Here is a 24,576-nt window from a genome sequence, read left to right as displayed (position 1 = left end):
GCCCAAACGGCAGTTTATCACCACAAATGGGGTATTGCCGCACTAAGGACAAATTGGGCAACAAAATGGGGTATTTTGTTCCCTTTGAAAATAAGAAATTTTGATCAAAAATTACATCTTCTTGGAAAAAATTTCATTTTTTTAATGTCACAGCCCAATTGAAATAGGTGCTGTGAAAAAACTGTGCAGTCAAAATGCTAACAACAACCATAAATGAATTCCTTGAGGGGTGTAGTTTCCAAAATGGGGTCACTTCTAGTGGGTTTTTATTGCTTTGATACCTCTGGGGCTCTGCAAATGCGACATGGCACCCGAAAACCAATCCAGCAAAATCTGGACTCCAGCAAACACATAGCGCTCCTTTCCTTCTGAGCCCTCCCATGGGCCCAAACGGCTGTTTATCACCACAAATGGGGTATTGCCGCACTAAGGACAAATTGGGCAACAAAATGGGGTATTTTGTTCCCTGTGAAAATAAGAAATTTTGATCAAAAATTACATCTTATTGGAAAAAAAGGCATTTTTTTAATGTCACAGCCCAATTCAAATAGGTGCTGTGAAAAAACTGTGCGGTCAAAATGCTAACAACGACCATAAATGAATTCCTTGAGGGGTGTAGTTTCCAAAATGGGGTCACTTCTGGTGGGTTTCCATTGATTTTATACCTCAACACCTCTTCAAACCTGGCATGCTGCCAAAAATATATTCTAATAAAAAAGAGGCCTCAAAATGCACTAGGGGCTTCTTTGCTTCTAGGGCTTGTGTTTTAGTTCACGAGAACACTAGAGCCACATGTGGGACATTTCTAAAAACTGCAGAATCTGGACAATACATATTTAGTAGTATTTCTCTGGTAAAACCGTCTGTGTTACAGAAAAAAATTTAATAAAATTGAAATTCAGCAAGAAAAATGAAATTTGCAAATTTCACCTACACTTTGCTTTAATTCCTGTGAAACGACTGAAGGGTTAAAAAACTGTCTAAATGCTGTTTTGAATACTTTGAGGGGTCTAGTTTTTAAAATGGGGTGTTTTATGGGGGTTTCTAATACATAGGCCCCTCTAAGCCACTTCGGAACCGAACATGTAGCTTAAAACAAAGGCTTTTTAAATTTTCTTAAAAATATGAGAAATTGCTGTTTATGTTCTAAGCATTGTACGTCAAAGAAAAATAAAAGAATATTAAAAAAATGATGCCAATCTAAAGTAGACATATGGGAAATGTGTACTATTAACTATTTTGGGTGGTATATGTAGCGCCCATGGCCGCGGGACGTCGGGTTCACTCACCTCCCGACGCTCGCAGCCATGGATCTGTGAGCGCTGGCCTCCGTCTCCCTCCTAGGAGATGCCAGCGCTCACTTCCGCTCCGTCCGGCCGGGTCCCATAGGGTGCGCGCGCTCACTCGCGCCCGCTCTTAAAGGGCCAGCGCGCGCACATGAAAACAATGTTCATTAACCCACATGATTTCCTGCCCTATAAGAATGCCCCAGCCCTTCTGATCCTTGCCTGAGCGTTGTTAGTCTTTCCTTGTCTGTCTCGCAAATGGTCCCTTAGTGTCTCCCGTTCCAGCTGTTACCCGTGCCCTGTTACAGTTCCTGTATTCTGCATTGTTCCTGTGCCTACCCGTGTTCAAGTGTCATCTGCCACGTCAAGTGTCATCTGCCACGCCAAGTGCCATCTACCACGTCAAGTGTCATCTGCCACGTCAAGTGCCATCTGCCACGTCAAATGCCATCTGCCACGTCAAGTGCCATCTGCCACGTCAAGTGTCATCTGCCACGTCAAGTGCCATCTGCCACGTCAAGTGCCATCTGCTCATCGGATACTGCCCGCCACGTCTGGCGCCACTTTCCGCACCTGCCTCCATCCGTGCTGAAGCCACAGTCACCGTCCGGACTATTTCAGGTACCTAAGCATTACTGTCTGCTATCTTGCTTTCACATAGACTGTGACCTGGTCAGCTGCCTCCCCGCTACGGCGGAGCGGCCTAGTGGGTCCACAAACCCAGTGTCCGTGACACACAATAAATAAGAAATAAAAAAAAGTGATTTTATTGTGCAGACGCTGCAAAATGTAAAAAAAGTATATACATATGGTACCGCCATAAACGTATTGACCCGCAGAATAAAGTAAAATTGTAATTTGTAGCCCACGGTTGACACTGTAAAAAAAATAAAAAGTATAAAAAACATTGTCAGAATTGCTAGTTTTTGGTCACCTTGCTTGCCAAAAAATGGAATAAAAAGTGACCTAAAAGTTGTGTGTACCCCAAAATGCTACCAATGAAAACTACAGATTGTCCCGCAACAAACAAGCCCTCACACAGCTCTGGTGGAGAAAAAAAATAAAAAAGTTCTGGCTCTCAGAATATGGCGATGCGAAATGTGCAGAGCGTTTCAAAAGCGGATAAGATCGGGCACCATTTATCAGTGCGACACCGGACACACATCTATGAAATATTATTTATTTACTGCATTATTATACCCTCTTATTATAACCTGATGTACTCCGTACAGCTTACATATACCCCCACCCCACCCCATTATAAACTGAAATACCAGTAAAATCCCAAACAGAACAACTACCAAGCAAAATCTGCGCTCCAAAAGCCAAATGCCGCTCCCTCCCTTCTGAGCCCTGCAACGTGCACAAACAGTAGTTTATGTCCACAGATATGGCATCGCCATACCCGGGAGAACCTGCTTAAAATTTTAGGTTGTATTTATCTTCGGTGGCACAAACAGGGCACAACATATTGTGCACTAAAATGGCATATCAGTGGAAAATTGCAATTTTTACTTTGCACCATCCGCTACGCATTAATTTCTAATGAAAAAAACCCTGTGGGGTCAAAATATTCACTACACCCCTTAAAATACCTTAACTACTTGGGGGTTTGTTTTACTATTTGACCTCAGAGCCCTGCAATTGTGGGCCAAAGCTGTAAAAATCACCAATATAGACCTCAAATGCGCATGGTGCTCTTCATGTGGGAGCCCTGTCATATGTCTAGGCAAATGATAAGTGCCTTGAGGGGTGTAGTTTCTAAAATGGGGTCACTTCTTGGGATTTTGCAAATGCAACATACCAAAAACCAAGCCAGCAAAATAGCGCTCGTGCATTTCTGAGCCCTGCCGTGTGTCCAAACAGCAGTTTATGACCACATGTGGGGTATTTCAGTAATTGGGAGAAATTGCTTTTCAAGTCTTGGGGTGCTTTTTCCTCCTTTATTACTTGTAAAAATTAAACATTTCCATGTTTTTTCAGAAAAAATGTAAGTTTCATGTTAGGGATCTGCCAGGTACTACGTCTAGGTATACTCCTGGGATTAATCAATCCACACCTGAGGCCAGACCTGTTAGACTGACACCGTCTCCCACCAATCAGGGTGGCAGGCTCAGGAGTGGGAGAGCCTATCGCGGCCTGGTCAGTCGGAGTTAGCTCCGCCCCCTGTCCTTTATTACCTGCCGTGTTCTCTTCCTCAGTGCTTGTAATTCTTCTGGATTCCTGGCCCCACTGCTGCTTGCTCCAGCCTGCTTCTGCCTTGCTGCAATTCCGCTTAACCTGCTTCGCTTTGCCCCTGGCTTGCTTCCTTCTCCTTGCTCACGTTGGTATACTCCACTTCATCCTGGTCCTGACTACTCATTCACCGCTCCGTTTCCTCGCGGCGTTCCGTGGGCTACTGCCCCTTCCCTTGCGTGTTCCCTGTTTGTTCTCCCGTGCACTTAGACAGCGTAGGGACCGCCGCCCAGTTGTACCCCGTCGCCTAGGGCGGGTCGTTGCAAGTAGGCAGGGACAGGGCGGTGGGTAGATTAGGGCTCACTTTCCCTTCACCTCCTTCCTGCCATTACATAATTACAAGCCCATACCTAGTCTACCATTTCTCCTACGCTGACGCTATCATGGACCCCCTTGAGACCCTGACCCAGCAGATGCAGGGCCTCTCCCTACAGGTCCAAGCCCTGGCCCAGAGGGTCAACCAGGGTGACGCTGCCTTAGTAGTACCCCTCACCTCACCTCTGGAACCCGACCTCAAGTTACCTGACCGGTTCTCAGGGGACCGTAAGACGTTTCTCTCCTTCCGGGAGAGTTGCAGACTGTATTTCCGCCTAAAACCCCACTCCTCAGGTTCCGAGAACCAGCGGGTGGGTATCATCATATCCCGACTCCAGGAAGGGCCTCAAGAGTGGGCCTTCTCCTTGGCTCCTGACGCCCCTGAACTTTCCTCTGTTGATCGTTTTTTCTCTGCCCTCGGACTCATTACGACGAGACTGACAGGACTGCTTTAGCCGAGAGTCAGCTGGTGACCTTACGTCAGGGTAGGAGACCGGTTGAGGAATACTGTTCTGATTTTAGAAAGTGGTGCGTAGCTTCTCGGTGGAACGATCCGGCCCTAAGGTGCCAGTTTAGGTTAGGATTATCTGACGCCCTGAAGGATCTGCTGGTTAGCTACCCCTCTTCTGACTCCCTTGACCAGGCCATGGCCCTAGCAGTACGACTTGACCGACGTCTCAGGGAACGTCAGCTTGAACGTTTCAATGTGCTCCCCTCTGACCTTTCTGCGATCCCCCCCGAGGTCCCGTCTCCTCGCCCCTCCACGGAGGACTCGGAGGTACCTCTGCAACTCGGGGCCTCCATGTCCCCTCGACAACGTAGGGAGTTTCGCAGAATGAATGGTCTCTGCTTCTACTGTGGGGACGACAAGCATCTACTGAACACCTGTCCCAGGCGCAAGAATAAAAAGCCGGAAAACTTCCGCGCCTAAGTGATCATCGGGGAGGTCACTTGGGCGCACAGGTATTTCCCGTTAATGTGAAACGCAATAAAATTTTGCTTCCCTTTCAGGTCTCGTTTGCTGGCCCGTCTGCCACGGGCAGTGCTTTCGTGGATTCTGGCTCATCTGCTAATATTATGTCTGTGGAATTTGCTATGTCTCTAAAGATGCCTTTTATTGATTTACCTTATCCTATCCCTGTAGTAGGTATCGACTCAACTCCCCTTGCTAATGGTTATTTTACTCAGCATACTCCTGTTTTTGAACTCCTGGTTGGTTCCATGCATTTGGAGCAGTGCTCTGTACTGGTGATGCAGGGATTATTGTCTGATCTGGTATTAGGTCTTCCCTGGTTGCAGTTGCATAATCCCACGTTTGATTGGAATACTGGGGATCTCACCAAATGGGGTAGTGAATGTCTTATGTCATGTCTTTCTGTTAACTCTATTTCTCCCCGGGAGGAGGTAAACACGCTTCCTGAGTTTGTTCAGGACTTCGCCGATGTGTTTTCTAAGGAGGCCTCCGAGGTGTTGCCCCCACATAGAGATTACGATTGCGCCATCGATTTGGTGCCTGGTGCCAAGCTTCCTAAGGGTAGGATATTTAATCTTTCATGTCCTGAACGTGAAGCTATGAGGGTGTATATCCAAGAATCCCTGGCCAAGGGTTTCATTCGCCCCTCGACTTCTCCTGTAGGTGCTGGCTTCTTCTTCGTGGGGAAGAAGGATGGTGGTCTTAGGCCGTGCATTGATTATCGTAACCTGAATAAGGTCACCGTAAGGAACCAGTACCCACTTCCTTTGATTCCGGATCTTTTTAATCAGGTTCAGGGAGCCCAACGGTTTTCTAAGTTCGATCTACGGGGGGCATATAACCTTATCCGCATCAAAGAGGGGGATGAGTGGAAAGCTGCGTTCAACACACCCGAGGGTCATTTCGAATACCTGGTCATGCCCTTTGGGTTGTGTAATGCCTCTGCTGTCTTCCAGAATTTTATTAATGAAATCCTGAGAGATTACCTGGGTAATTTTCTTGTTGTGTACCTTGATGACATACTGGTGTTTTCCAAGGACTGGTCCTCCCACGTGGAGCAGGTCAGGAAGGTGCTCCAGGTCCTTCGGGAGAATAATCTGTTTGCTAAGACTGAAAAATGTGTCTTTGGGGTACAGGAGATACCATTTTTAGGGAAAATCCTCACTCCTCATGAATTCCGCATGGACCCTGCCAAGGTTCAGGCTGTGGCGGAATGGGTCCAACCTGCCTCCCTTAAGGCGTTACAGTGTTTTTTAGGGTTCGCCAACTATTACAGGAGATTTATTGCCAACTTCTCGGTCGTCGCTAAGCCTCTTACGGACCTTACTCGCAAGGGTGCTGATGTCCTCCATTGGCCCCCTGAGGCCGTCCAGGCCTTTGAGACCCTCAAGAAGTGCTTTATCTCGGCCCCCGTGCTGATTCAGCCCAACCAAGAGGAGCCATTTATTGTGGAGGTTGACGCATCCGAGGTGGGAGTGGGGGCCGTCTTGTCCCAGGGTACCAGCTCCCTCACCCATCTCCGCCCCTGTGCTTACTTCTCTAGGAAGTTTTCGCCCACGGAGAGTAACTATGATATTGGCAACCGCGAACTTCTAGCCATTAAATGGGCTTTTGAAGAGTGGCGGCACTTCCTGGAGGGGGCCAGACACCAGGTAACGGTCCTTACGGATCACAAGAATCTGGTTTTCCTAGAATCAGCCCGGAGGCTTAATCCTAGACAAGCTCGGTGGGCACTATTCTTTACCAGATTTAATTTCTTGGTTACCTATAGGGCTGGGTCCAAGAATATTAAGGCTGATGCTCTGTCACGTAGTTTCATGGCCAATCCTCCTTCCGAGAAGGATCCTGCTTGTATTTTACCCCCTGGTATAATCGTTTCTGCCACGGATTCTGATTTAGCTTCTGATATCGCGGCTGATCAGGGTTCAGCTCCCGGGAACGTCCCTGGGGACAAACTGTTTGTTCCCCTGCAATACCGGCTAAGGGTACTCAGGGAAAACCATGACTCCGCTCTATCTGGTCATCCTGGCATCTTGGGCACCAAACACCTCATTACCAGAAACTATTGGTGGCCTGGGTTGCCTAAAGACGTTAGGGCTTACGTCACCGCTTTGAGGTTTGCGCTAGGTCCAAAACCCCTAGGTCCCGACCTGCGGGCCTACTACGTTCCTTGCCCATTCCCCAGAGACCTTGGACCCATATCTCCATGGATTTTATCACCGATTTGCCCCCATCTCAGGGCAAGTCGGTGGTGTGGGTGGTAGTAGACCGCTTCAGCAAGATGTGCCACTTTGTGCCCCTTAAGAAGCTACCTAACGCCAAGACGTTAGCTTCTTTGTTTGTGAAACACATCCTGCGTCTCCATGGGGCCCCAGTCAATATCGTTTCTGACAGAGGGGTACAATTTGTTTATTTTGGAGAGCTTTTTGTAAAAAGTTGGAGATTGATCTGTTCTTCTCCTCCGCCTTCCATCCCGAAACTAATGGCCAAACGGAAAGGACTAACCAATCCCTGGAACAATATTTAAGGTGTTTCATCTCTGACTGTCAATTCGATTGGGTCTCATTCCTTCCCCTTGCTGAATTTTCCCTGAATAACCGGGTCAGTAACTCGTCAGGGGTCTCCCCGTTTTTCTGTAATTTCGGGTTTAACCCAAGGTTCTCCTCCGTTTTCCCTGGTTGTTCCAATAATCCTGAGGTAGAGGATGTTCATCGGGAACTGTGCACTGTCTGGGCCCAGGTTCAGAAGAACCTAGAGGCGTCCCAGAGCGCACAAAAGATTCAGGCGGATAGTAGACGTTCTGCTAACCCCCGGTTTGTCGTCGGGGATTTGGTGTGGTTGTCGTCCAGGAACTTGCGCCTTAAGGTCCCGTCCAGGAAGTTTGCTCCCCGATTTATTGGACCTTATAAGATCATTGAAGTCCTCAACCCTGTATCCTTCCGTCTGGAGCTGCCCCCATCCTTTCGCATACATGACGTCTTCCACGCCTCCCTCCTTAAACGCTGCTCCCCGTCCTGGTCCCCCTCGAGGAAACCTCCTGTTCCCGTTCTCACCCCTGAGGGGGTGGAATTCGAGGTGGCCAAGATTATGGACAGTAGGATGGTCCAGGGCTCCCTCCAATACCTGGTCCATTGGAGAGGATACGGGCCGGAGGAGAGGACTTGGGTACCTGCCCGTGATGTTCACGCTGGGGTATTGATCAGGAGGTTCCACCTTCTCTTCCCTACTAAACCGGGTCCTCTTAGTAAGGGTCCGGTGGCCCCTCATAAAAGGGGGAGTACTGTTAGGAATCTGCCAGGTACTACGTCTAGGTATACTCCTGGGATTAATCAATCCACACCTGAGGCCAGACCTGTTAGACTGACACCGTCTCCCACCAATCAGGGTGGCAGGCTCAGGAGTGGGAGAGCCTATCGCGGCCTGGTCAGTCGGAGTTAGCTCCGCCCCCTGTCCTTTATTACCTGCCGTGTTCTCTTCCTCAGTGCTTGTAATTCTTCTGGATTCCTGGCCCCACTGCTGCTTGCTCCAGCCTGCTTCTGCCTTGCTGCAGTTCCGCTTAACCTGCTTCGCTTTGCCCCTGGCTTGCTTCCTTCTCCGTGCTCACGTTGGTATACTCCACTTCATCCTGGTCCTGACTACTCATTCACCGCTCCGTTTCCTCGCGGCGTTCCGTGGGCTACTGCCCCTTCCCTTGCGTGTTCCCTGTTTGTTCTCCCGTGCACTTAGACAGCGTAGGGACCGCCACCCAGTTGTACCCCGTCGCCTAGGGCGGGTCGTTGCAAGTAGGCAGGGACAGGGCGGTGGGTAGATTAGGGCTCACTTTCCCTTCACCTCCTTCCTGTCATTACATTTCAATTTCACAGTATAATTCCACTAAATTCAGCAAAAAACTTGTAGGGTCAAAATGCTCACTATACCCCTTGATAAATTCCTTCAGTTGTGTAGTTTGCCAAATGGGGGTCACTTTTGGGGGGTTTCCCCGGTTTTGGTTCCTCAGGGGCTTTGCAATTGCGACATGGCACCCAAAAACCATTCCGGCAAAACTTGAGCTCCGAAAGCCAAATGGCGCTTCTTCTCTTCTGAGTCCTGCCGTGTGTCCAAACAGCAGTTTATTACCACATGTGGGGTATTGCTGTAATCGGGAGAAATTGCTTTTCAGATGTTGGGGTGCTTTTTCTCCTTTATGCCTTGTAAATATTAAAGATTTCAAAATTTTATTGGAAACAATTTAGATTTTCATTTTTACATCCTAATTCCACTAAGTTCAGCAAAAAACCTGTGGGGTTAAAATGCTCATTATACCCCTTGATAAATTCCTTGAGGGTGTAGTTTGCCAAATGGTGTCTTTTTTTGGTGGGGTTTCCCCTGATTTGGCACCACAAGACCTCATCAAACCTGACATGGTGCCTAAAATATATTCTAAGAAAATAGGGGCCCCAAAATCCACTAGGTGCTCCTTTGCTTCTTAGGCCTGTGTTTCAGTCCAGTAGCACACTAGGGCCACAGGTGGGATATTTCTAAAAACTGCTGAATCCAGGCAATAAATATGAAGTTGTGTTTCTCTGTTAAAGCCTTCTGTGTTACAGAAAAAAATGAATTAAAACAGATTTTGTACATTTTACCTCCACTTTGCTTTAATTCCTGTGAAACACCAAAAAGATTAAGAAACTTTCTAAATACTGTTTTGAATACTTTTTAGGGGTGAAGTTTTTCAAATGGGGTGTTTTATAGAGGTTTTCTAATATATAAGGCCCTCAAAGCCACTTCAGAACTGAACTTGTCCCTGAAAAAATAGCCTTTTGAAATTTTCTTGAAAATGTGAGAAATTGCTGCTAACGTTCTAAGCCTTGTAACGTCCTGGAAAAATAAAAGAGATAACAAAAAATGATGCAGACATAAAGTAGACATATGGGAAATGTTAACTGGTAACTATTTTGTGTGGTATTACTATCTGTTTTACAAGTAGATACATTTAAATTTAGAAAAATGCTCATTTTTGGAAATTTTCTCTACATTTTTGTATTTTTCACAAATAAACTCTGAATGTATCGACCAAATTTTACCACTAACTTAAAGTACAATGTGTCACGAGAAAACAATCTCAGAATTGCTTGAAAAAATAAAAGCATTTCAAATTTATTATCACATAAAGTGACATGTCAGATTTGAAAAAAATGGCATGGTCCATTAGGCGAAAACATGCTGTATACTTAAGGGGTTAAATAGAGTAGTTGCTGGCCGCACAAGCTATTCCTTTGGACTCCACCACCAACATGCACACTCCGCAACTTTATTTAGATGGGAAAGTGGGAATTAAGTCGCTGCAAGACCCGGGCTTACCTCTCGCGAGAACAAAGTAGAAGATCCGCCTTACTTCAAATATAAATTTCCCACACAGTGTTAGCAGCCCTTTTGTGGTCTTAATAAATACTTTAAATCCATCTTATAGTGCAAGCCTCTGCTGCGTCATACAATGTCTATAAATATGTTGAATTGACGGCATTAGCCTCGATACCCCTGTGCTAATGGTGAATAGAATTTAATTACAATGTGGTATCCTAGTAGAAAATACTGAACTAATAACACAGTGGACTACAGTCGTTCGGTTTGTGTAATACTCAGCACTTCAATACCAATACTGCTAGTAGCAGATTGAGATTACAATATCTATACTCAAGCTATAGGACCGCATTGGGTTTTTAAATTATTTTGTGTTTTTTTCAATTTATTCAATAAAAGTTTAGTTTTATTACATTATGATCATGTAGTTAGGTAGAATTGGAAAAGGGCATTATTTGTCTTTGTGGCAATAAGTTGTGAATAATGTATATATTTATGCCCGCCAGCTACTAGGGTCTAATATAATAGCGCATCAGTCACATGATATACTATATTATCACTTTGTCCAATGCTACTGGCCGTGCCTATATCTGCCCAGGTACTAAAACATGACTCATTTAATAGCGCAACAGTCACAGAATCAACAGATATGATCATTTTGTCCAATGCTACTGATCGTGCCTACATCTTTCCTGTATGATCCAAAGCGGAGAGTCACTAATATTAAACCAGCGACAACTTCCACCTTCAGCTGCTTGTCAGGGTTCTCAGGAGCCGGGCCGTCATAGTGATCATGGCTCTCATATAAAAAGGGTACAAAAGTCTTCAACACAGTTGCATTCTTAACAGGAATGTTGTGAAGTGACACAATATAATTATAAACTCAGTTTGTTAAAATTGACATCCAGTAATACTCAATGTTTGTGTTGCAGTAGGTGGTTTAATAGAGAGACATCTCTTGAACACTTAAGTACATATATTTACAGGCAAAAAATATACACAAGAAATAGGGCCATGCTGGAAAATAAGACAATTAATCTGAGATTTTAAAACAAAGTACTTTAAAACAGGGGCGTATCGCTGCATTGCTGGGTCTCCTAAGTCACCCAACAATGCAGCACTAGCAGCCGGGGGCGTCACTAAGGCTGGGTTCACACACCCTATTTACGGACGTAATTCGGGCGTTTTAGCATTGAATTACGTCCGAAAATGCGGCTCAAAAGCGTTGGCAAACATCTGCCCATTCATTTGAATGGGTCTTATGAGGTTCTGTGCCGAAGGTCTTTTTTTTTTACGCGCCGCTGTCAAAAGGCGGCGCGTAAAAAAGACGCCCGCGTCAAAGAAGTGCCTGTCACTTCTTCAGACGTAAATGGAGCCGTTTTCCATGGACTCCATAGAAAAACAGCTCCAATTACGTCCATAATGGACGCAGCGAAAGACGCCTGCACATGCCATTACGGCTGAAATTACAGTGCTGTTTTCTCCTGAAAACAGCACCGTAATTTCAGCCGTAACAGACGCTGCCGTGTGAACATACCCTCAGGGCTTAAAATGTCAGGGAAATAGCCCCAATACATATGTGTCCGCCCAAAAAAATGTGTGTATAGGAGACAGCATAGCATATCTATAGCACTACGACCCTATAAACTATGGATAGGATTAGATACAGTGGCTCAGCAGACAGTATCACACATGATAAGATTAGATACAGTGGCTCAGAAGGCAGTATCACACATGATAGGATTAGATACAGTGGCTCAGCAGACAGTATCACACATGATCGGATTAGATATAGGGCCCAGCAGACAGTATCACACAAGATACGATTAGATACAGGGCCAAGCAGACAGTATCACACATGATTGGATTAGATACACATCTCAGCAGACAGTATCACACATGATTGGATTAGATACAGGGCCCAGCTCGCTGACATTGCGTCTCCAGCGCTGGACCCAGGATAGGCAAGAATAATAATTTTGCTTCTTTATTTGTTACTGATTATTTTTGTGTTTTTGTGTTGTTTTACAGGTTCAGTTGTTGGACTTCGGATTCGAGGACTTCAATGACGGCGTTTTTTTTATTCTCAATTAAATGGTTAATGAGGGTTGTGTTTTTTTATTTCAATAAAATATTTTTTCTATGTGCTTGTATCTTTTTAAACTTTATTATCACTGCCTTAGTAATGGCCGCCGGCTGATTGACAACCTCCATTACTAAGGCGAGGCTTAATGTTAGCAGGTGCAGAGGCTAATACTAACCCCCATTATTACCCCGGTACCCACCGCCACCAGGGGTACTGGGAAGAGCCGGGTACAAACCAGTACCCGACCATCTGTAGTGACGGGCAGGCACCGGGGTGGCCGCAGGCTGGTAGTATTAGGCTGGGGAAGGCCAAAAACAGTGCCACCTACCACCCTGGTAATGCTGCCTGCTGCTGCTGTGTTGTATCTGGCTGGTTATGAAAATTGGGGGGGACCCCACATCGTTCTTTCCAATTATTTATTATTATTTTTTTTTTTTAAATGACGTGGGGTCCCCCCCATTTTTCATAACCAGCCAGATACAATAAAGCAGCAGCAGCCTAGCATCACCAGGGTAGGAAGGGCCACTGTTTTTGGCCTTTCCCCTCCTGATAATACCAGCCTGCGGCCACCCCAGTGGCCGACCATCACTACAGATGGTCAGGTACTGGATCGTACCCGGCTCTTGCCAGCACCCCTGGTGGTGGTGGTGGGTACTGGGGTAATAAAAGGGGTTAGTGTTAGCCTCTGCATCCGCTAACACTAAGCCCCGCCTTAGCAATGGATGCTGTCAATCAGCCGGCGGCCATTACTAAGGCGGTAGTAATATAGTTTAAAAAAAAACAAAAAGACATAGAAAAAATATTTTATTGAAATAAAAAAAAAACCCCACACAACCCTTATTAACCATTTTATTGATAATAAAAAAAAAGCCGTCATCGAAGTAGTCCTGGAATCCGACGTAGTCCAACGACCGAACCTGTAAGAAAACACACAAAAAATGATTAGTAACACATGTGTTAGGCTTAGATACAGGGCCCATGTGTGATACGGTCTGTGGGACCCTGTATCTAAGCCTACCACAACGTAGGCTTAGATACAGGGTCCAGCAGACAGTAATCTTATACAGTATAAGATTACTGTGTGCTGGGGCCCTGTATCTAGACCTACAGTGTGGTAGGCTTATATACAGGGCCCAGCAGACAGGATCACGCATGGGCCATGTATCTAAGCCTACCATGTGATTGGCTTAGATACAGGGTCCAGCAGACAGGATCACTCATGGGCCATGTATCTAAGCCTACCATGTGATTGGCTTAGATACAGGGCCCAGCAGACAGGATCACGCATGGGCCATGTATCTAAGCCTACCATGTGATTGGCTTAGATACAGGGCCCAGCAGACAGGATCACGCAATCTGTGATCCTGTCTCATGGGCCCCCTAAGCCTGCTACATCGTAGGCTTAGGGGTTGTACAGTCCCTAAACATTGATGGCCTATCCTCAGGATAGGCCATCAATAGCTGATGTGTCTCTCGGGACCCGCAAATCAGCTGTTTTGAAGGGGCCGCAGCACTCGTACGAGAGCTGCTTCCCCTTCATTTCACTACTCGCCCACACTGTGAATAGCCGACACGGATTCACAGTGTGACCGGAATGAAGTGACAGGAATGAAGGGGAGCAGCTCTCGTACGAGTGCTGCGGCCCCTTCAAAACAGCTGATTGGCGGGTCCCGGGAGTCGGACCCCGCCAGTCAGGGCTAACCTTACCTTCCTCTTCGGCCGCGGCGGGAGTTCTGTCGTCTCGATGCTGTGCGCGGCGCATAGCGCTGTGACGTCATGCGCTGCACACAGCGCTTGACGTCAGGACCTCCGCTGCGATCCGGAACCAGGAAGGTAAGTAAAGTCTGTTACTATAGTAACAGGCGCCCGCGGCCCAAGTTACTATAGTAACTTTTTATTGATGTGGTGCGGGGGGCCGTGGGCCCCCTGGCTTCGGGGCCCGGTCGCAATTGCGACCCCTATAGCTACGCCAGTGCTTTAAAATAAGAACATGTACTGTACTTATTACTAGAGTTAAAATGCCAGCTAAACAAATATTATAAAAAATATCCTAGCTAACTACAGTATGTGTTTCTGGGACTGCATGTTCAACATAGTACCAGTATACCTCAGTGTACAGAATATTTGGAAGTTGTTTGGTTAATAACCTCTTTCAGTTGGCTCTCTCATAATTTTTTGGAGTATTTTGGAAAAAAAATGCTTCCTATATATAAATATAAAGAAAAGCTGACAGAATGTGGGACTACTGCTCAGGAAATCTGCGTGGTAAACGGCACAATTTTACCGTACATACTTGGTATTATTGTCATTAGTAATATAAGCAACATATATGTACAACTGTGTACCACTGCTGGTGTCAGAATGTCCACCACTGATACTGTATTATTATGATTGGGGTAGAGATAAACTGAGGTTCAGCATAATTCACTGTGATGACTGAAGAGCCACATGACATAATGGTCAGAGTTCAAACTATATGTCATAAAGGCAGAAACACACCTGTACCCACAGCTCTGACTCTATGATAACCCTGCACAATGACCGTACAGACACGCAACCCTGATAACTCTCAGGAACCTACACTTGTTTGGTTTTTTTTTGCTTATATAACTGTATCATATATTGAGGCGTTATAACAATACAATCTTTAGGTTTATTTAACAAAAAAAAAAAAAAAAAGCTTAAATAGAGCATAGTACAAACAGCAATAGTCCATAGCAGTTGCAATTAATCAGACATTAACTTTTTAATTTCAGTGCAAGACAGAATAATTAAATAAGGTATCTAACTTTTTGCTTCAAGTGACTGCACATTTCTGCCATTTGCACCAGGTTCTCAAGTAGAGTAATCTCAATTTTTGAAATGAGGTCAGTTCACATTGTTTACTGTGACACAAGAAGAAGGCCTCCCAAATAGAGTTACCTTATTGTGCTGTTACATGCCCATAGAATTCAAAAATAACTACAAGAAAAGGAAAATGTTCGTTAAAAGCATACACAATTAGTGTTAGAGCTGGGGCGTCGTACGTGACTATAAAAGACTATATTCATAAAATCCTCGCAGCTGTCCATCTGACATGACTGAGGCAGAGCCATAAAACATACAGAGCATTATAAATTGAAAGGAGTGCACAGTTAATGATTCTCTCAGTGTTTCATTGGTACAAAGATACCCTGTTCAGAAGCCGTCTGTTTTACACAATTAACATACCCTGCCTAAAAATACTGATTCTAGAAAAATACTTGTAAAGTTAAAATATGACATCATCATAAAGCTTTCCCTCTTTTTAGCACCCTGCTGTTATCTAGGATACCAGCTTGATTTTGTCACATATCTCAAATACTGTCTGTGACTCCCAGCACATTTGAGGCACACAATGATTTCTTCTTTACCCATCAGTTACCAGTTCAGCAGTGCCCTAATGTTACCCCACAGTCGTGTGACCCACAGGTCTGCTCCTAGCTGACTCATGTACTGTATTTCAGGAGTCAGCATATTTCGACACAGCTGTTTGTGCTTGAGTGAAATGTTTTTTTTCAGATTATATCCTTGGATAGATATTTTCCCCAATGGTTGCCAAGGCTGTAGCCCAGATTCTTGTATCTTGCTGGCATCTACTGGGCCACCACCTGCAATACATTCTTGTTTAAGTTCTTCATTTCTCCTTCTTAATTCTATGACATCCTTCTTCATCCTGTCCATTCCATACTGCTCTACTTTTCTCCAGAACGTTGCGTTGAAATGTTGGTAGATACGTGTGTCTAGTGCATTCCACTCCTGTGCTAGTTTGTACATCTCTGGGCTCAAACGTGAGCCACTAGTGTCTTTTCGGGCATTAAGTTTAAAGTAAAGTATGTCATCCATGTTCCAACACATCAAGTCACATAACAGTAGCAAAGACTCATCAAAATATTCTAACAGCATGACCAACTGAAAGCGACTATCAAGTTGCTTAAGTAAGTCTGACACCTTGGGGTCCTCTATATTCATTTCATTGTCATAGCCCAGGTCAAATGTCAACAAGTTACGCAGGTAGTGAGCATTGAATCCGCTGGAGTCATAGTAGTTCATTGGATTGCTCAGGAAGGCGTCCATCTTCTGCTCACTTCCAGTTCCTGGTAACTGCCAAGTTAAGGGTACAACACGTGCAAAGTATTGAAATGAAGATTCAAAAAGTAGAGCTGGATTTCTCAGCACTGTGACAAACACTGTATCTGAGGGCATCAGCAGGTTCACCTCTGAATGACGGTAACGCATGTGGTTGCAAATGATATTAAAGCATAAACCTGGATGGTATCCCTCAACTTGCCGACGCTGGAAATAGCTTGGATAGTCAAAATCATTGCGTCCTCGTGGGAAGGCAAAGTGGAGTCGATGCTTCTCTCCATAGCGGAACAAAATGTTAAGGATTGTGCTACTACCTGTCTTGTGGGTTTTAAGAAACATAAGGTTATGGTGAGGGAGGCAGTGCAATTTAGACTTTGCAGTAGAATTGGATGTGGGTACTGGGGATTCAGGAGGTGAAGGTTGATGACATTGGAAAGATGTAGGATCTCTGAAAAGAATAGAAAAGGTAAACAATGAAACGGACATAAACATTTTACAATTTGTGTAACAGGCTCACTTCCTTCCTGTGCCTTGCGTAGTATCACTTATAATTAAATACTTTTTCTGTGAATTTTTTTTACATACAGTATATAAATAGTAAAATACTACAGTACTATAAAATAACACTGAGGCAGAAATTTGGGCACTGTATACAGTACATTCACATAGAATTACACAGCCCTATGGAAATTGACAAAAAAGTATCTAAACTATTCTCCTTCCTCTAACTCCCGCCTAAACATATACCACGTTCTCTGGCTTTGGACTGAGAATCTACAGACTCTCCACCGTCTTCTGGTCTATTGCTATAGAGTGCCAGTATCATGGCCCACAGTATGAACATCAGTCTGCTTGTGAAAGAGAAAGCTGTACCTTTTAGACGTAGCAGCAGATATTCTGTCCAGATACTTTTATGATATAGATTCTCTGCTCCTAATCTAAATTTATTAACAAACTGGGATTTCTGAATACCGTACAGGCGCAGTTTATGGGCAATTTATAGTTGAGCAAGTTGAGAAGTATTTTACGAGAGTCTACTGGAAAGAACATAGAAATATTAAACCTGGGCAAGGTACAAAATGAATTTATTTAGGGCACAAGGAATACAACCACTGTGTAAACATTTGATAATTATAGAAGTAAATTATTAATATCAATGTCACAAGGCAGAAGCAAAACAATCATGCTTTTCTTCATGTTTTTTTCACATAAAAAAACGAAGACCATGCTTACATGCATTTTTCCCCATCAGCGTCAACGCATGGTTTTCAAATGCAAAATATGAATGATATTTTTACAAGTCTCATTCATATTCATGTAACATCTGGAAGCTGATGTGTGAAAATGGCCTTTATGTAGTCACTATTTTGTCAATGTGATTCTGACAGAAGATTTCTGCCCTGTTCATGCTCAGTATTATAAGCAACATAGAGCATACTGTGAAATGTATCGCTGAACTACAGCTTCTTCAATTTGATCATCTACCAAAATAACATAATTCAGAACTGTTTAATCAAAGCACATTATTAAGTAACCATAGCTCAGAGTCCTGAGAAGTTGACAGTCAAGTAAATCTTTTCAATTTTATATAAAATTAATGAAATGTAAAATGTTTATGTTAAAATAAATCACATTACTCACTCTGTGCTGCTAAGGCTAAGTGGAGGAGCTGCATATGAATACAGCAAGATCAAAAAAGTGGTGAGAAGAGTTCCCAGGACCAAACCTTTCCATACCGATCGACAGAGCTTGCCCTGGGTCTGTACACACATCATCTGCAAAAGAAGATGCTATAGCTGTTATAGATGATTGTTATCTGATTTCTGCACTTACGGTCCTTTTACACAGCTCGATATATGGGCCGTAAAAACGAGCACAGATCGATGAGACAGCTTGTCAATCGGCGATTGTTTACTCCCTTAAAAAGGAGCTATGATTGGTAATCTATGGGAACAAACAATTGTTGCTGTACATTTGCATCACGTTGGCAGCACATCTCCCTGTTTACACAGGGAGATGTACTGTCGAATAGCAACTAATTTTATTGGCCGCATAAACGAGCCGATCAGCCAATGAACGAGCATTTGCGGATGATCGTTGCCATGTTTACATAGGGCAATGTTTGGGAACGAGCGCTCATATGAACGCTCATTTGCCCGATCATTGGCCTGTCTAAAAGGACTTTCACTGCATGAACAATACATGCAGTATAGAAATTGAAAGCAATAGTGATGACTTGAATTCACTGTTATGATCTCCTGCAGGTCAAGATCTGTTCATTTCATCGATATATATATAGTGTTACTTCACATGTGGCAGATTTCATCTATAGAAAATTTCTGCAGCAGAAATCTTTTCCATACATCTGAATGGGATTGTTTTTGCTGCATATGCATGGGATTTTTACAAACCATATTCAGATGTACAAGTCTGATTTCACAGAATTTTTAAAGTGCAGGTCCACCTTTGGTTCAAAGCACACATCTATATATTAGGAAATTGGATAAACAGCAGTAAAGTTCTTCACAGTCAAACATTCTGCTACCTGAAACAATTTTACATCATACCAATTTGCAATAATCCTCATGCAAGACCACTCCAGTAAATATTGACATTTGACTTAAATAAATACGTTATAAAAAAAATTAAGACACATAATGAAGTCACCACTGCCTCAATGATGAGGTCATTGACCATTTCACAAAATTGTCCGAGCAAATTCCTGCATTGATCAATTTTACTCTGATCTCACAGTATTTACGTACACCTTGGTAACTACAGAAAAAAAATATTCCCTTAATATTCCATTAACTACTGCAGGAACAATTTGAGGTTTTAATGAGTAATCACTGACTACCTAACGTTAATGATTCTACAGGTTATGTCAATAGATTTATTGAAGGAGAATAGTTAAAATGCTTGTACACTTGCTCAGTAGCAAAATGTCCTTATGAACTGCAAATAAATGCTGAACTAGAGGTATGGGTCCTGCTTCTCTGTTTCCACTTGCTTATAGCATTACGCTGGTTACTTTTTATTTGTCCTGGGGTGAATGTTATGTAATTTTTTTTATTATGGGGACCGTATATTTTCTTATCCCTGCATAACAATAGGGCCTCGCCACAACAAGGCCTCAAAAAGACCAGAAGCAGACAATATCATCTGAAAATGTATCACTTTTCTTAGGTCATACCACAAATAACCTGGTCTGCATGTAAAATTACTATACAATTAAAAGTAGTAATGTATTTCTTCAGTATAAGAGCAGAATAATCCCTCAATATGAATAGTTTCCACTAGTGCTCCTAATGTAGCTACTGGGGGTGCCAGAAACGTCCTTAGCTACAACAAAAAAGGCTAAGCCAAACAGATTCCAGTAATAGCAATACAATTGTTAAGAACATCCAATATTACCTTTACTTTAGGTAAATGTATCCTTTTAACCCCTTCCCGCTTTGACCTTCCTGATAGAGCCTCATTTTTCAAATCTGACATGTTTAACTTTATGTGTTAATAACTTCGGAATGCTTTTACCTATCCAAGCGATTCTGAGATTGCTTTCTCGTGACACATTGGACTTTATGTTACTGGCAAAATTTGCTCGATACATCCAGTATTTAATTGTGAAAAACACAAAAATGTAGGGAAAAATTGCAAAAATGTGCATTTTTCTAAATTTAAATGTATCTGCTTGCATCCCCCATATGTCTACTTTAGATTGGCATCGTTTTTTGAACATTCTTTTATTTTTCTAGGACGTTACAAGACTTAGAACTTTAGCAGCAATTTCTCACATTTTCAATGAAATTTCAAAAGGCTATTTTTACAGTTCAGTTCTGAAGTGGCTTTGAGGGCCTTATATATTAGAAACCCCCAAAAAGTCACCCCATTTTAAAAACTTTACCCCTCAAAGTATTCAAAACAACATTTAGAAAGTTTCTTAAACCCTTAGACGTTTCACAGGAATTAAAGCAAAGTAGAGGTGAAATTTACAAATTTTTTTTTTTTGTAGAAATTCATTTTTAATCCATTTTTTTTCTAACACAGAAAGTTTTACCAGAGAAACGCAACTCAATACTTATTACCCAGGTTCTGCAGTTTTAGGAAATATCTCAAATGTGGCCCTAGTGTGTTTATCGACTGAAGAACAGGCCTCAGAAGCAAAAGGAGTACCTAGTGGATTTTGGCCCTCCTTTATATTAGAATATATTTTAGACACCATGTCAGGTTTGAAGGGCTCTTGCGGTGCCAAAACAGTGGAAATCCATTTGGGAAACTACACCCCTCAAGGAAAATTACCTAGGGGTATAGTGAGCATTTTGACCCCACAGGTTTATTGCAAAAATTATTGGAAGTAGGCTGTTAAAATGTAAAATCTAAAAATGTAGGTTTAGCTAATTTTTTCTCATTTCCACAAGGACTAAAGGAGAAAAAGCACTGCAACATTTGTAAAGCAATTTCTCCCGAGCAAAACAATACCCCACATGTGGTAATAAACGGCTGTTTGGACAGGGCTTAGAAGGGAAAAAGCGCCATTTGGCTTTTGGAGCTCAAATTTAGCAGGAGGTTTGCGGAGGCCAACGTGGCATTTGCAAAGCCCCTGAGAGGACAAACCCCCCCCCCCCACAAGTGACCCCATTTTGGAAACTACACCTCTTGAGGAAATTATCTAGGGGTATAGTGGGCATTTTGACCCCACAGGTTTTTTGCAGAAATTATTGGAAGTAGGCCGTGAAAATGAAAATCTAAATTTTTTCAAAGAAAATGTAGGTTTAGCTAATTTTTTCTCATGTCCACAAGGACTAAAAGGAGAAAAACCACCACAAAATTTGGAAAGCAATTTCTGAGGGACCAAAACAGTAAAAACGCCCAAAAAGTTACTCCATTTAGGAAACTACACCCCTTGAGGAATCAATCCAGGGGTGTAGTGAGCCCACAGGTGTTTCATAGATTTTATTAGAATTGGGCAGTGAAAATAAAAGCAATCCTTTTTCTTCAGTAAGTCGTAGCTTTAGCTCAAAATTTTTAATTTTCTCAACAAATAAAGGAAAAAACTAACCCCAACATTTGTAAAGCAACCTCTCTGGAGAACGGAAATACCCCACATGTGGTCATAAACTGCTGTTTGGGCAAACGGTAAGGATCAGAAGAGAAGGATTTGGCTTTTGGAGTACAGATTTTGCTGGATTGATTTCTTGGAACCATGTCACTTTTGCAAAGCCCCTAAGGTACCAGTACAGTGGAAACTAGCCAAAAGTGACTCCATTCACGAAACTACACCCCTTGAAGAATTCATCTAGGGGTGTATTTGAAGCATCCATGGCCACGGACCATCGGGTTTACTCACTCCCGGCGGCCGCAACCATGGATCTGTGAGCGCTGACTCGCATCTCCTTCCCAGGAGATGCCAGCGCTCACTTCCGCACAGGTCTGCTGTGTCCCGTAGGGTGCCCGACCTTAAAGGGCCAGCGCACACAAATTAAATTATCATCATCAACTGCCCATGATTCCCTGGACTATAAAAAGGGACCTGCCCTTCTGATCCTTGCCTGAGCATTGTTAGTATTCCCATGTCAGTCTTGCAAATGGTCCCTTAGTGTTATCACGCTCCTGTTGTTACCCGTGCCCTGTTACCTGTATCCTGTATCCCGTGCTGTGTTCTTGTTCCTGAGTCTGTTAGTGTTGGAGTCGGGTCTCACTGCACCTGCTATCGTCTGCCACGTCCAGTGTCTCCTGCCACGTCTAGTGTCATCTGCCATGTCCAGTGTGTTTCGCTACATCTGGCGTAACCTGCTGCATCCACCTCCATCAGTGCCAAAGCCTCGGCCACTGTCTGGACTATTCAAATACCCTGGTGCGGGATTTTGTATTGCTGCGGTGCTCAGTTGTTTGGCCAGCTACCTCCCCACTACGGCAGTGTGGCCTAGTTGGTTCACATTCACACAGACCGTGACAGTATTAGGTCAAAAATTTTCATTTTCTCAACAAATAAAGGAAAAAAAGAACCCCAATATTTGCAAAGTAATTTCTCCAGAGTATGGCAATACCCCATATGTGGTCATAAACTGCTGTTTGGGCACACAGTAGGGCTCAGAAGGGAAGGAGCGCAATTTGGCATTTGGAGTACAGATTTTGCTGGATTGGTCGCATTTGCAAAGCCCCTGTGGGACCAAAACAGTGGAAACCCCCCGGAATTGACCCCATTTTGGAAACTACACCCCTCAAGGTATTCACCAAGGGGTGTAGTGAGCATGTTAACCCCGCAGGTGTTTTGCAGAAATTAATGTGCACTCGATGTTGCAGAGTGAAAATAGGATTTTTTTTCCATATATATGCCAATATGTGGTGCCCATCTTTTGCCACCAAAACAAGACAGCTCTCTAATTATTATACCGTGTTTCCCGGTTTTAGAATCACCTTACATGTGGCCTTAATCTTTTGCCTGGACATTCAACCAGGCTCAGGAGTCAAAGAGTACCATGCGATGTTGAAGCCTAATTTGGTGATTTACACAGTATTGGTTTACAATTGCAGAGGCTCTGATGTGAAGTAATAAAAGAAACCAGAGAAGTGACCCCATTTTGGAAACTGCACCCCTCAAGGCATTTATTAAGGGGTGTAGTGAGCATTTTCACCCCACAGGTCTTTTCCATAAATGATTGCGCTGCGGATGGTGCAAAGTAAACATTTAAATTTTTCCCTAGATATGCCATTTCAGTGGCAAATATGTCGTGCCCAGCTTGTGCCACTGGAGACACACACCCCAAAAATTGTTAAAAGGGTTCTCCTGGGTATGGCGATGCCATATATGTGGAAGTAAACAGCTGTTTAGGCACGCTGTAGGGTTCAGAAGGGAGGGTGCGCCATTTGGCTTTTGGAGCATGGATTTTGCTTGGTAGTAGTTTTGTTTGGAGTTTTACTGGTATTTCAGTTTATAATGTGGGTGTATATGTGTCATGCCCATGGCCGAGGGCCGTCAGGCTCATTCACCTCCTGACGACCGCAGCCATGGATATGTGAGCGCTGGTCCCCATCTCCTCCTCAGATGGGGATATCGACCTAGTTCCTGCTACATCCCTTCCCCGTGGTAGGGTATATCCTCTCTCCGTGCCAGAGACCCTGTCCATGTCCGCCTATGTTAAGGAAAACTTGGAGAGGGGCTTCATACGGAAGCCTTCCTCCCCGGCAGGAGCCAAGTTCTTCTTTGTCAAGAAAAAGGATGGTTCTCTGCGTCCTTGCATTGACTACCGGGGTCTCAACCAGATCATAGTAAAAAATAGGTATCCGTTGCCACTGATTTCTGAACTGGTTGATCACATACGTGGAGCCAAGATTTTTTCAAAGCTAGACCTGCGTGGGGCTTACAACCTAATCCGGATTTGCCGGGGTGACGAATGGAAGACGACATTTAACACCCGTGACGGACACTATGAATATTTAGTAATGCCTTTCGGTCTGTGTAATGCTCCCGCGGTCTTCCAGGAGTTCGTTAATGACATCATCTGTGAACTCCTCTATGTTTGTGTTGTGGTCTAATCTTGATGACATCTTGATTTTTTTCTCCAGATACAATGGCTCATCGGAGACATGTCCGTCAAATTTAGGGAGAATCGTCTGTACGCCAAGTTGGAGATGTGCGTGTTTGAGAGAGATGCTCTACCCTTCATAGGCTACATCATCTCGAATCGAGGTCTCAAGATGGATCCTGAAAAGGTAAAGGCCGTCCTGGAAAGGCCACGCCCTCAAGGCTTGAGGGCCATACAGCACTTTCTGGGATTCACCAATTTCTACAGACAGTTCATTCCAAACTTTTCCTCACTGAAATTTCCTATCTCTAACCTCACCAAGAAAGGCATGAACGCCAAGGTGTGGACTCAAGAGGCGGAAGCCGCATTTAATAGCCTGAAGAGTGCCTTCACCTCAGCCTCTATCCTCCATCATCCAGATGTTTCTCGACAGTTCTCGTTGGAGGTGGACGCCTCCTCTGTAGGTGCTGTTGCACTCCGGTTTCAGAGAGGTTCCAAAGGCAAGTCAATGGTATGTGGCTATTACTCCAAGCTCTTCTCTTCCGCAGAACGCAACTACTCGATTGGGGATCGGGAGTTACTGGCCATCAAATTGGCTCTAGAGGAGTGGAGACATCTATTAGAGGGCGCAGTTCATCCCATCTTGATATTCACAGACCACAAAAACCTCACTTATCTCCAGACGGCCCAACGACTGAATCCCCGTCA

The 24,576-nt window shown here is 43.9% G+C and overlaps 1 protein-coding gene across 9 annotated transcripts in view; it reads right to left on the bottom strand.

Annotated features, from left to right (window-relative positions):
• GAL3ST1 (galactose-3-O-sulfotransferase 1) overlaps nucleotides 1-24,576 on the bottom strand; it is a 213,897-nt gene that overhangs the window by 62,159 nt on the left and 127,162 nt on the right. For 5 of the 9 annotated variants that reach the window (XM_075829509.1, XM_075829474.1, XM_075829502.1 and 2 more), the window contains 2 exons: nucleotides 17,984-18,117; nucleotides 16,657-16,790 (listed from right to left, as the gene is read on the bottom strand). The exons of 2 other annotated variants lie outside the window; for them this stretch is intronic. In XM_075829509.1, coding sequence (XP_075685624.1) covers nucleotides 16,657-16,790; nucleotides 17,984-18,117 — 268 coding nt within the window. Of the gene's footprint in view, nucleotides 1-14,956; nucleotides 16,791-17,983; nucleotides 18,118-24,576 lie in introns of those variants that run through there. 2 more of the 9 variants (XM_075829518.1, XM_075829526.1) reach the window with 2 other exon arrangements.

This window comes from Rhinoderma darwinii, chromosome 1 (assembly GCF_050947455.1).
Source record: "Rhinoderma darwinii isolate aRhiDar2 chromosome 1, aRhiDar2.hap1, whole genome shotgun sequence".
In the NCBI taxonomy this organism is placed as follows: domain Eukaryota; kingdom Metazoa; phylum Chordata; class Amphibia; order Anura; family Rhinodermatidae; genus Rhinoderma; species Rhinoderma darwinii.
Note: the sequence above shows the minus strand (reverse complement) of the source record. Positions and strands in the feature narration are given on the sequence as shown.